General features: G+C 39.0%; 1 protein-coding gene across 1 annotated transcript in view; it reads right to left on the reverse strand.

Annotated features, from left to right (window-relative positions):
• The window catches only part of LOC107983016 (prostatic acid phosphatase), a 38,742-nt gene that overhangs the window by 21,355 nt on the left and 3,445 nt on the right, over positions 1-13,942 (reverse strand). The window contains exons 2-5 of the mRNA XM_016994674.2: positions 9,679-9,774; positions 8,036-8,122; positions 6,360-6,512; positions 1,482-1,580 (exon numbers count right to left, since the gene is read on the reverse strand). Of these exons, the coding sequence (XP_016850163.2) occupies positions 1,482-1,580; positions 6,360-6,512; positions 8,036-8,122; positions 9,679-9,774 (435 nt within the window). The remainder of the gene's footprint in view (positions 1-1,481; positions 1,581-6,359; positions 6,513-8,035; positions 8,123-9,678; positions 9,775-13,942) is intronic.

Genomic DNA, 13,942 nt, shown 5'->3' on the forward strand with positions numbered 1-13,942 from the left:
ATAGCTGTTATCAAATTACATAGGTAATTCCATAGTAAGAAAAATACAAAATTAGATGTGATTGTTCACTTCATCAGGAATAAGATTCGAGATCCCGTACACAACAACATAATGAAAGGAGAATGAAAGCAAGAAGGTGGTAGTTTTTATAGAAATACCCACCGTATTTCTACACAAGAGAAAATAATATGGTTTCATAATAGATAAACTGAAATAAAATAAGATCTCATTTAGATGGGGGAAACAGAAGGGAATTACTTTCACTGTTGAAATTGACTGATTTACCTAAAATGACATATTATTGATGAGAAGTCAGCGGTAACATTTTCAAAAGAATGGGAACGATAGTCTTTTTTCAGAAAAAAAGAGAATAATATGTTGATGTAGATAATTGGTTTTGATAACTGGCTTGGGCAAGCTGTAGAAGTATAGAAATAGTAATTATAATGGGGAAAGTTATTTTATATAATAGAATTAGCTGTGCCCGGCCACGCGTTGCTGTGGTGAAGTATGGTGGCATGGGAAATAAAGTATTGAGGAATTGGTGGTAGTTAAAGTAAAGGGTAAAGGTTTTCCCCTGACATTAGGTCTAGTCGTGTCTGACTCTGGGGGTTGGTGCTCATATTGAGTCTACACTGCCATATAATCCAGTTGAAATCAGATAATCTGTATTTTATAGGCAGTGTGGAAGAGGCCTGATTGAAGTGGCCCTGGGCTGAGTGGGTTGCTAGGAGACTAAATGGGTGGAGCTTAGCCTTCTAACTGACAGCAGACCAAGTGGGTGGAGCTTAGCCTTCTAACTGGCAGCAATTGGATAAAAACAATTATTCCTCTCCCTCTAATTAGGACTTTATATTTCTTTTCTTTTTGTTGTATGAACGTAGAGGCATGGATGAGGGGTTGTGTTGCTAAGTTTAGTGTTTCTGGGATGTGTCGTTTTGTTGTTTTGTCCTAGGCCGAAATTTCATTATCCTTTTATATATATAGATGTACAGCCATTGTTAGGACAGGTTGAAGTCAAATGTAGATTTCTTTCTTTTCTTTGCTGATCTTTTTTAAAAATCATATTACTTTTTGTTTGTATATTATTTTCTCTCTCAATATATGCTATTGTTCTGTAAATTAACTAGTAAAGTTTTTTAAAAAAATAAGAACAGCAATAGTGGGTTGGTGAAAGGATCGAGGTATAGAAATGAAAATAAGGGAAAAGATGGACAACATGGAGGGATGAGGAACTTGACACACCTATTTTGATTGTTACAGTTCACACGACGGGATAATGCATTGATTAAAAAACACCTTGTCTTTCAGGTAGGAAAACTATTCAGGATACCATAAAAAGGGAAAATAGCCTTGTGTTAGCTGAGATCCTGCATTGCCAGATATCACTATAATGATTAGCTCTGACATTGCAGTTAGTCCACCAATCAATATGCCCACTTCCCAAAACATTTGTCCCATGTTTACCTCCAGTTTCTTACCATTTTTGGCTTTACTTTACCCAGGACTTCTTTTGCAGCCATGGTTTCTTTTAGAAGGACAAGAAAACGCTTACAGGTGCGACTAGGATATGATAGCAACTAAAATACAAATAAAAATGTTATTAGCTGATAATATTTATTTCCTGATAATATCTATTATTTATAATAATTGGATTCATTATTATTCCAAGTATGATGTCTTCTTCACATATTAGGGATTTGGGGCAGAGTAAGTATGCTCAAAGTACAGTACAATGTTCCCTCACTACTTCACGGTTCACTTTTCACGGATTCGCTGTTTTGCGGTTTTTCAATAAACACTAAAATAATATAATAAACCATAAAAACTATGACTTTTCCTTCCTTCCTCTCTCTTACTTTCTCCTTCCTTCCTAAGGAAAAGCCTAAGGAAGGAAGGAAGGAGAAGCCAAAGGGAGAGATAAGGAGCCTGAAGCAGCTTTGTGAGGTTGTAAACAACACAGTCAGACAGGATCAGTGGGATTATAAACAACACAAATATAGTGTCCCTATTTCGTGGATTTTCACTTTTAGTGGGTGGTCCTCAAATGTAACCCCCGCGATAAGTGAGAGAACACTGTACATTCATATATGTATGCATGTGTCCATGTATGTGGACGTGTGAGGACAACAAACACATTGGGAGCTGCTTGTCTGTAGGTGGCCAATTCACTTTAGACCATGACCTGCACATGTCTGATTCATGCTCCCAACATACTTATCCAGAACCTATAATCTGACCCTCAGGTTGAAACATTTTCTCACTGCAAAGTAGAGAATATGAACAAAAGAACAATACAAGGTGGAGATAGGTGTGGTAGGACACAACCCTGTTTCTTAACCAAAGGTTGTTTGCTCTACATTTTCTTAAATTACTCTGTGGGAAGATAATAAGCTTAAACTCTCTTCCACCCATGTTTGATGTTTTCAAAACTTTGACTTAATTCAATTACAACAGAGAGCCTTCTTTGGCAAATCTACCATGGGACGAAGCAAGGCAAAAGGGTTTCTCTACTTTCAAAATATTCTGGTCATTGCCTGAGAGATGATTGATTACCAGGACAGGTGAAAATATTTTCATCATCTACCTGCCAGGCATAAACCTGTTGGGCAGGGAAATCTTGAAAGCAAAGGGAAAAGGGGCCGGGCTGTGGCGGAGGCTGGTGAGCAGCCTGCTGCATTAAATCACTCTGAGTTCATGAGTTCGAGGCCAGCCCGTGGCAGGGCGAGCACCCGTCAATTAAAAATAAATAATAGCCACTGCTCGTTGCTGACCTAGCAACCCGAAAGATAGTTGCATCTATCAAGTAGGAGATAAGGTACCACTTATAAAAAGTGGGGAGGCAAGTTTAACTAATTTACGACGTTGGAATGAGGAAGTGCGGTCAGAGTGGATGATGAAGCAGCTGCTCCCCCCTGTGGCCAGAATCGAACATCCCCTCAGGAGAAGGTTAAATTGCCTCTGCGTCTGTCTCTCTGTCTCCGTTCTATGTGTATATGGGCATTGAATGTTAGCCCTATATGTGTATAGTGTGATCCGCCCTGAGTCCCCTTCGGGGTGAGAAGGGCGGAATATAAATACTGTAAATAAGTAAATAAATGTTTTGGTGAAGTCATTTTTTAAAAGTATTATTTTGTTTTATTTTGTGTGTGTACAGTTTCACAAAGTCATGCTTTCCCTATGGATTATGCCTAAGACTTCTTTGATGAATCCAAGAATCAGTTCCCTGTATGGTACAGTTTGGGAATAATTATATGTGCCCATTTGCCCCACCCAACCATCACCATCCATACAGATGGATTTGCCATCTGTAAAGAGAAGAGCTGTCTGCTCACAGAAGGTGCTCTTACTAAATTTTCAGCAAGTCCACTCCTGTCTAGCTCGGTCTAGCTCAGTGGTTTTTAACCTGGGGTCCCCAGATGTTTTTGGCCTACAACTCTCAGAAATCCCATCCAATTTACCAGCTGTTAGGATTTCTGCAAGTTGAAGGCCAAAAACATCTCGGGACCCCAGGTTGAGAACCACTGGTCTAGCTCATCCCATTCAGCAGGGTCCTCCAAATTTCAGTGTAGTGTGTTCAATGATGTAGAAGGATTCATAGTTGTTGGGAGGAGGTAGGGCCCGGGCTGTGGCGCAGGCTGGTGAGCAGCCAGCCAGCTGCAGCCAGCTGCAACAAATCACTCTGATCAAGAGGTCATGAGTTCGAGGCCAGCTCGGAGCCTATGTTTGTCTTGTCTTTGTTCTATTTTAAAGGCATTGAATGTTTGCCTTATGTGTGTAATGTGATCCGCCCTGAGTCCCCTTCGGGGTGAGAAGGGCGGAATATAAATACTGTAAATAAATAAATAAATAAATAAATAAATAAATAAATAAATAAACATTACTATTCCCAGCCCTGTTGTCCATATGAAACCAAAGCAATGTTTTAAAGCAGCTAGTCCCTGTATTCGGCCTATGCTAGGTTTCATTCACCTGGATGCAAAGTTCTCCAAACTCATGCAAACTGGGGTTCTTTTTACATGTTTGGTTTGGATCAAAAGTTAAATAAGGAAGAACTTCAACTTTCCTTCTCATCTATTTTGATGTCTTCCCTGTCATTTTATACCATAAGGTCATTCTTACCATATCACTCACAAATACCATTTCCCCTCCTCATCCTTTAAATCTGTAGCAGTGCACAAAAAGCAATAAAGGTGAATAGCAAAATAGGAAGGGGAAGGTTTTTCCCCCTTGGTCCCATGTTGCCACCCTGTCTTGGCTTCAAGGAACTATGATTATTATGAGAGCTGTGCCTAGGCTTGCCGTACTCTAATTTCTCAAATTTGCATATTGTGAAAGCTTTTCTAATGGGCAAGTGTGACTACTGTACACCACTACTGTAATATTGCAATGTTGCCATCCTAACTGGACGCTTTCCAAGACAACATAGAGAGGCCCCAGTTTTATATTTCGCTAAGTGTATATATTGGTAAGTGCCTTCAACTTGCCCATTGAATTATGGCAACCCCATACATTTCATAGGGTTTTCTTAGGCAAGGAATGTTCACAGTTATTCTTACCAGTTCCTTCTTCTGAAATACTGTTTACTGCACCTGGTATTCATTGGCAGTCTCCCATCAAAATACTAACCCTGGTTAGTTTCCAAGACCAGGTAGCATCTGGTTTCTATGGTATGTATTTACTGAATAACTACAGTAGAGTCTCACTTATCCAAGTCTCGCTTATCCAAGCTTCTGGATTATCCAAGCCATTTTTGTAGTCAATGTTTTCAATATATCATGATATTTTGGTGCTAAATTCGTAAATACAGTAATTACAACATAACATTACTGTGTATTGAACTACTTTTTCTGTCAAATTTGTTGTATAACATGATGTTTTGGTGCTTCATTTGTAAAATCATAACCTAATTTGATGTTTAATAGGCTTTTCCTTAATCCCTCCTTATTAGCCAAGATATTCGCTTATCCAAGCTTCTGCCGGCCTATTTAGCTTGGATAAGTGAGACTCTACTGTGCTATATAACTGCAGAAATACACACAATACATTTTTTGACACTGTATTGAGAAGAAAGACAGAGAAAATCCTTCTCTTCACCACACCAGTTTTCTATACATAGGAACAATTGATATCTAATTCCTTTGTCTGCATTCTGAAATGGTTAAATTAAATAAAAATACAACCAATATGGTGCAGTGGTTTGGGTGATGGACTACAAGTTCATGTAACCAGGATTTGAATCTGGTCTCAGCCACGGAGACCCACTTGGTGACCTTGAGTAAATCACATTATCTCAGCCTCAAACGAGGGAAATGGCAAACTTGTTCTGAATAAATAGGTAAAGGTAAAGGTTTTCCCCTGACGTTAAGTCCAGTCGTGACCAACTCTGGGGGTTGGTGCTCATCTCCATTTCTAAGCCGAAGAGCCGGCGTTGTCCGTAGACACCTCCAAGGTCATGTGGCTGGCATGACTGCATGGAGCATAAATAAATTATGAATAAATAAAGCCCAGAAATTCTTAAAATGGGGTTACTGTGAATTCGAGTCAACTTGAAAGCACATAACATCAAAGCCGGGCTATGCCATATATTTTTGAATGTGTAGATTAGCTTTTAGCAGATTATACTGATCCTCAACTCTCCTAGCTTCTTTTATATATCCATATTTACGTCATTCTCGTGTCAGAGTTATATTAATAGGGGACTGTGACTGTCATTTTTGCCCCCTGCTTTTGCTTTGCACTCTGTATGGAGGAGAAGGAGGAGGCCGGCTCTCATTTAAGAAAAGGAAGAAATGCCTTTGGGTGGAGGAAAAAGAAGGGAGGGGCTGATTGGGGAAAGGAAGGAGAGATATTTTATACAGTAGAGTCTCACTTATCCAACATAAACGGGCCGGCAGAACGTTGGATAAGCGAATACATTGGATAATGAGGAGAGTTTAAGAAGAAGCCTATTAAACACCAAATTAGGTTATGATTTTACAAATTAAGCACCCAAACATCATGTTATGCAACAAATTTGACAGAAAAAGTAGTTCAATAGGCAGTAATGCTATGTAGTAATTACTGTATTTATGAATTTAGCACCAAAATATCATGATGTATTGAAAACATTGACTACAAAAATGCGTTGGATAATCCAGAACGTTGGATAAGCGAGTGTTGGATAAGTGAGACTCTACTGTATAACCAAATATCAAGGATCGCATAATAATTTCTCAGGCAAAAACGAGTTGCAACTGGAAATAGTTCAAGAACCCCTGTTATGATCTCCACCTTATCAAAGTAGGAACTTGGTGTCTGTATCACAAGGCTAAGAATTCTCTTATTTGATACGTTAAAAGCATCACATATTTACTTGCCTTTTCCTGTGACTGAGGCATTGTATGAACCGGTATTGGTTGCCAAAGGAGTTTATTATTCCAGATCTGCTTACCCACAGGGGGAAAGAGACCAGCCAGATTGGCCTGAGCACTCATAATGGTTCGATCATAATCTGTACTGTACACATAGATCTAGAAAAGAAACCGGAAAAAATGGCTTATCTGCCATGTCGATTCTGTGTTGTTGTTATTTTACCATAATAATACACACAGCAGCCGTGTTAGCACTTTACAGCAGATGAATCCTTATTATTATATTATATGTGAAAAAGATCTTGGAGTCCTTGTGAACAACAAGTTAAACTTGAGCCAACAATGTGATGCAGTGACAAAAAAAGCCAATGGGATTTTGGCCTGCATAAATAGGAGTCTAGTGTCTAGATCCAGGGAAGTCATGCTACTCCTCTATTCTGCCTTGGTCGGACCACACCTGGAATACTGTGTCCAATTCTGGGCACCACATATGAAGGGAGATGTTGACAAGCTGGAATGTGTCCAGAGGAGGGTGACTAAAATGATCAAGGGTCTGGAGAACAAGCCCCATGAGGAGTGGCTTAAAGAGCTGGGCATGTTTAGCCTGCAGAAGAGAAGGCTAAGAGGAGACATGATGGCCATGTATAAATATGTCATGGGAAGTCAGAGGGAGGAGAGAGCAGGCTTGTTTTCTGCTTCTTGGAGACTAGGATGCAGAGCAATGGCTTCAAACCACAGGAAAGGAGATTCCACCTGAACATCACTGTGAGAGCTGTTCAGCAGTGGAACTCTCTGCCCCGGACTGTGGTGGAGGCTCCTTCTTTGGAGGCTTTTAAGCAGAGGCTGGATGGCCATCTGTCGGGGGTGCTTTGAATGAGATTTTCCTGCTACTTGCAGGGGGTTGGATTGGATGGCCCACGAGGTCTCTTCCAACTCTATGATTTTTTGATTCTAAGCCATCATGTGCATGAGATCCTCCATATGTGTTGTAAACAGATTAGGAAATCATTGCATGTATCTCCCAAATTGAAAGAGAAGAATTACGTTTTGTACCCGTGAAGTAGATACAGTAGCAATTGCAAATCTGGATTAAAACTTGATAGGCCACCAGGGACCAATGTAAATTGATTTATGAGCCGTATTTGCCTTACGGACGGGAAAGTAAAATTTCACCATTTTTATTCTCTTTTTCAGACTCTCACCAATAATGTTTTTCTGCTCTCATTTTGTGTTAAGTTACGAGATTTTCCTTTCTCCTCCAAATGGAAATTTGTACATATTTTGGTATATGTGCTTCTTAAAGTATGCTTATCAATTCCATACGTTTTTCGTATGGTACACGTTTTGATACATTTTCTTACTGGTTGTAGTATATATGTGCACATATTTAAAAGATGTACATATTTTCCACACACATTTTCCAACTGTATACCTGGAAATATACTTTACTGAAACACAAACTGGATGTGGAAATGCATGGGTTTCTGAGACAAGGTGCACTACATCTGTTGCTGCTATCAGGTGTGAAACAGTGACTTTTTTAGAAATGAATCCCCATTTTGTATCCCATATTTGCTTGTCTGAAACAAAAAACCCTGATCACAAGTACTTTCATCATTGCATTCATGCTAATGCTACTGTTAAATGAACAGGAAAGATGTATTGTTGATTCCAGTACTTGCCTCTTTTCGCTTGTATTCCTCACTTAATAATTTTGAATATGTCTTCCTTATGTATTGCCCAAGGGAATAGTGCTGCTGAATTCCAATCTATGGGGGGAAAACAATATACAGTAGTTTTTCAGTTAACCAGAACTCAAGAAACTGGAACTCTCAAGCAACAGGCAAAAAAAGAAGAGAGAAACAAATCTTGAAAAAAGCTGTTTTTATAATACAATAAAACAGTAAAACTGTGTTACATTACATTTACTATTATTTGTCTTTATTTGCTTTTTAACAACTGTATTTCAATATTAACATCAAGACAATACAGAGTGTATAGTATGGTATAGTATTAATTAGGTCTGTTTTTTAATACTGTAGTAACTCTCATGCAACCAGAAATTATCCAGCATCTTCCAATCCTCGTGGATGTCAGTTCACTGAGAGTATACTGTAAATATAAATATATGTATTTCTTAATGCCTCTTTGAGCTATCTCTGTGCTAGCTACTATGGTAGTTCAAAGGACCCTTGCATTTTACCCGAACAGTGTTGACTACAAATTGAAAGATCATTAGTATCTATATATATAAAAGAGTGATGGAATCCTGGCGACCGACAAAACAACAAAACTAAACACCCCACAACCTCAAAAATTGACTGCACAACCCCTCATCCATGCCTCTAGGTTGATACAACAAAAAGAAAAGAAAAATAAAGTCCTAATTAGAGGGAGAGGAATAATTGTTTTTATCCAATTGCTGCCAGTTAGAAGGCTAAGCTCTACCCACTTGGTCTCCTAGCAACCCACTCAGCCCAGGGGACAGGCAAAGTTAGGCCTCACTTAGGCCTCTTCCACACTGCCTATAAAATACAGACACCACCAAACAAAGCCACAGCAATGCGTGGCCGGACACAGCTAGTACAGTATAACGAAAGAAGCTTTGAATTTTGACTTCATAACTTTATGGCATCTATATACATATCAGCAATATCTTTAACTCAATGACTAATTAAAATAGGGACAGGATACAATCTCCTATACATAATAGGAAAAAAAAACTCTGATGGTAAATGAATTTACTGGCATTTTTCTAGAACCAATTGAAGCAAACCGTCCTATTTTTATAGCTCCATTTGTAGGCTAGAAAACTGGAGGTCCAATTTGAATTATTACTTTTGAGTAGGGTTGTCAGAATAAAAACTCGTAACAGCTTCTGTACCACTAATGATTGTGAAGAAGAGGAAATTTGAGAAGGTAACCTGATATAATATCTGCTGAAATTCCCCATCCTATGCAACATTATATGTACAAGAGACATTACAAGTTTTTATTATGGCAATCCTTGGCTGGGCAATATGCTAGCTGAAGAATTTTGGGTGCTGTAGTTTAAAAAGAATGCTTCTGCCCATGTAATTAAGTAACTGTTCCAGCCTCTTTCACAGGTTGAAAATACTAAAAGACAGAGGGAAGGAATTCTTTAAAACATGTAGGAATGTAGAATTGGCCTCTTGGGAAAGCAAACTGAGATTTGAATTGCACATGCCATCTTTAATATACTGTACCAAACTGGCATGAAAAATGTTTGGAGCTTGAAATAATCATGTCACAATATATTCCAATTAATGATTATGTTTTCATTTCTAAAAGAAACTTAGCAAACCTTGGTGAGTTGTTCATAACCTTGTGGCCAGACATCTTCTTTGACCGGGTTAGTGGGAAAAGTTGAAATTGGAGTTCGGTCGCCATGTCGGAAAACCTGGTGAAATAATTGAAAGACTATATCAATGATCAGAAAACTCACTATGATTTAAAGTAATTTAAATATTAGCAACGGACCTCTGTAACTGGAGTGGGCAACTTTCATTTAACTATATTCTATGCAGGTTTACTCAGAAATTGTAAGTGTGGCTGGACATGTTAAATGACTCCATTATGAGTTTACTGTGGAATTTATAAGAGCCACCAGTGGTGCAGCAGGTTAAACCACTGCACTGCTGAACTTGCTGACCAAAAGGTCAGCAGTTCTTATCTGAGGAGCGGGGTGAGCTTCCCCTGTTAGCCCCAGCTTCTGCCAACCTAGCAGTTCGAAAACATGCAAATGTGAGTAGATCAATAGGTACCACTCTGGCGGGAAGGTAACGGTGCTCCATGCAGTCATGCCGCTTACATGGCCTTGGAGGTGTCTACAGACAATGCCAGCTCTTTGGCTTAGAAATGGAGATGAGCACCAATCAGAATCGGACACGACTCTTTACCTAAGTCGAGGTTATGAATACTGTCTCTAAAATAGCTTCATTACCCGTTTAAAATTTGGATTTAAATCTGGAGTGGATTCATTATCACATTGTTGTGAAAGCCTAAGACTTGTTTGTAGGGGCGACCCTAAGCTTAGCAAGACAAGACATGGCATTAAGAAGATCCTGTAAAAATATTGTAATAAATAAATAAATTCTCAAATAATGCAATGTCTTTATGACAGGAATATGGGCTCTGGCAATTTTTGATGGAGTTCTGATGCATGGTAGAAATTTGTAAGGCCATCTGATTATGGGGAATGTGCAAATTTAACAAGGCACCATTAGGTATTGTTCTTTGAGTTATGGTCAGATATTTCACAATCTTGAACAGGATACTTTAGGTATTTATTTTTCATTTATATGCTACCTTTGTCTTGGAGTGGAAACCACTGCACCACACACAAAAATTTAGCAGTAACACTAAAACTTTAAGCACAATTAAAAGCATCACATTGAAACAATATGTTACAAACAGAATAATTACAAAGCATACACATTTCTTTAAAAAATAAGCACTCCGTGTAAAACTCTCTGTTATCAGTTACATATTAAAAGTCTGCTTGAATGAAAAAAATTTTTTTTTCCTGCCAGCAAAATGAGAAGAGGGAGGGAAACAGCCTAGCGTTCTAAGGAAGGTAATTTTGGAAGGGAAATTAGTTCAAAATTGCATTGAAGACAATACAAACCAAAAAGTAACCTCATCAGACTAATTGTTCATTTTACTTATTGTTTATTTCTTATGTCATGATTATATTGACTTTCACTTATCTTTTTAAATTGTGTGATTTTTAAAATTTAAGGTGGCAAAAAAATGAGATGTCAGAGCTGGCCATGGCAATGCATGCCTTACTTATGTCCGATTTGGATTGTTGTAAAATGCTCTCTGTGATGCTCCCTTTGAAGGGCATTCAGAAACTTTATCTCCTCCAAAGAGCTTCAGCCAGATTGTTAACTTAGGATGGTGACAGGGAATAGACAACTTGGTTCTGACCCAGCTTACTTGTCCAAACGTGTCTCCTACTATGACCCACCACGTAATTTAAAATCCTCAGAGGAGGCCCTGCTTTCGGTCCCGCCAACCTCATAGGTGCAGCTGGCGGGTACGAGAGACAGAGCCTTTTCAGTGGTGGTCCCCCGCCTATGGAAAACCCTCCCAAGTGAGATCAGGCAGGCTCCGTCTCTCCTTTCCTTCCATAAAAGCGTTACGATTTGGCTGTGGGACCAGGCTTTCGGACAGTAGAGGCAGCTTCAATTACAACATATGTTCTAGGATATAGGTGACTATGCCGTCACACCCAGGCACCTTTTAGAGCTTTAAGATGTGCTTCTTTCTTTGCCCGGGTGAACTGCGGGGGCCTTACTTTGAAGCTCAGGAATCCCAGTAACCAAAGTCACTTCAAGTTGAACAATCAAACAAGATTTTATTTTCTCAAAGTCCTTGGCAGACTTGGCACACGTAGTTAAGGTTACAAATACAAATAGTCAATTTATAAAACCTTGCAGACATTCCTTTCTTGCTTTCCCCCTTAGTTGCTGGGTTAACTTCTTCCAAAGGCGAAGAGATCCTGAGATCCTCTCTATCCTAGCCCTGAGCTGCTATATCAAAAAGAGCAGGTCTTTTACTATCTAAGCTCAGAGCTAACTTGGAGGCGAAGTAATTAGAGCTTCTTCCAATGGCAGAGAAATCCTGGGATATTCTTTGCCCCAGTGCTGAATTGCTATCTTGGAAAGAGCAGGTCTTTCCCTATCTGATCTCAGCACCAGTTTTATAGGCAATATAATAATAATAATAATAATAATAATAATAATAATAATAATAATAATAATTTTATTCTTATATCCCGCGCCATCTCCCCGAGGGGACTCGGGGCGGCTCACAACAATAATAAAAACAGTGACAAATTACACATTGTAAAATCAAACATGAAAAGCAGTCATACAATCAATTCATACATCACATGTTAAAAACAAGGAGATAAAACAGTTCTAGGCCGAAATAGAGGGCTTCTGTAGCTTTGTGGCAGAAGTACTCAGCAAGGTATCAATAATCATGGCAGAACACTCTCTAATTAAATTAAATGGGCAGACAAATCAACCCCCAAAAGAGGTCAGTACTTGTCTAAGCTGGCCTGGCTTGACCACACAAGCACATCTGAGTTCTTTTCTCTTCTGTGGAAAGGCAGAAGAGGCTTCTCAAAATGGAGATTTCATCCCCAGGAAAAGGGGTGGTCTCAAGAACAAAAGAATACTTTGCAAGCTTTCAGTAGCAAAGGCCTTGCAGAATGGTTACAACTCTCTGCTAATGGCTAACTGTCAGAGTGCTACTGAGTCTGCAGCAACCTTGGAAAATGCAAAAAAGAGTGCTATTCCCTACAACCATGAGAAAATGAAAACCAAACCCCTGAGAGACGGAACAGTGACAGACCCGGTTGAATTCGAAATGCAGCTAATTGTATATCTATATGTGTATTTATGAATGTTTCAATGCAACTTAAGTTTTAAATTGAATTGTAATGTTATTGTAATTGTTTATATGCATTTTATATTGTAAGCCGCATATTGTAAGAGTCCCTTTATTGGGTGAGAAGGGCAGGGTAGAAATACTGTAATAAATAAATAAATAAATAAATAAATAAATAAACACTATTGTTACAAAAGCTCCATTGATAGCAGTCCATTTCCAGACATAATTCAAAGGGTTATCTTGACCTAAAAAGCTTGATACAGTTTAGGTCTAGGTCCCAATGCAGAATGGACACCAATCTGCTCATGTTTTTGAGATCCCATGGAGGCTCTTCTTTGTTCTGCTCTTCTCACATCTACACCTATGGGAGGGCCTTCTTGGTGACTGCTCTTAGACTCTAGAACTGCTTCCCAGGGTGCATCTATACTGTGGAATGACTGCAGTCAGACACTGCTTTAACTGCCATGACTGAATGTATGGGAAGGGCATGGAAGATTCCTGTGTATTTATTTGTGCAGGTTTCTATTTTGCATATTTAATATTTGTGTAAGAAAGAAGAGTTCCCCATTCTGCAAAATTCAGGGCAGCCTAATAATATAATGCCAATTAAGGCATCCCCTATTGATCCAAGCAAGGGGTCAGGGGAGAGATAATATTTTAAACCAGGAAAATTATTTGGGGATAGGGAGGCAGAAAATTGGCAAAGCAACTCTCCCTATTCTTAGCATTTTAAATGTAATGACCATAATATAAATAATTATCTTATGTTCTTTGATGATATCCAGTATCTGCAGTCTGCCGCTTACACCACACACTGCCTAATGGCCCTACAAAACCTGCTCTATTTGAATGAGATAAGGACCCAAATGCCACTAAAAATTTAAAATAAAAAAGTCTGGCTCAGGAATAGTGAGCTGAGGAGAGAGTGGGAGAGGAGTGGTATCCTGTCTCCTGATGTCACTTTATGGCAGTATGCCATCACAGAAGCAAAGTGGTTCCATCTCACTAGGCCAGCAACAGGAATGTTGCAGGATTGACAGGTATTTATGACTTTTGCCCACCAATAGCGGTGGATAGTTGATCATGTAAAAGAGGTAGACCAGCTGTGGGATGCATATGACAACATACAACAACAACAACAACAACAGCAACATTTATTTGTA

Source organism: Anolis carolinensis, chromosome 6 (assembly GCF_035594765.1).
Source record: "Anolis carolinensis isolate JA03-04 chromosome 6, rAnoCar3.1.pri, whole genome shotgun sequence".
NCBI classification, from domain to species: domain Eukaryota; kingdom Metazoa; phylum Chordata; class Lepidosauria; order Squamata; family Dactyloidae; genus Anolis; species Anolis carolinensis.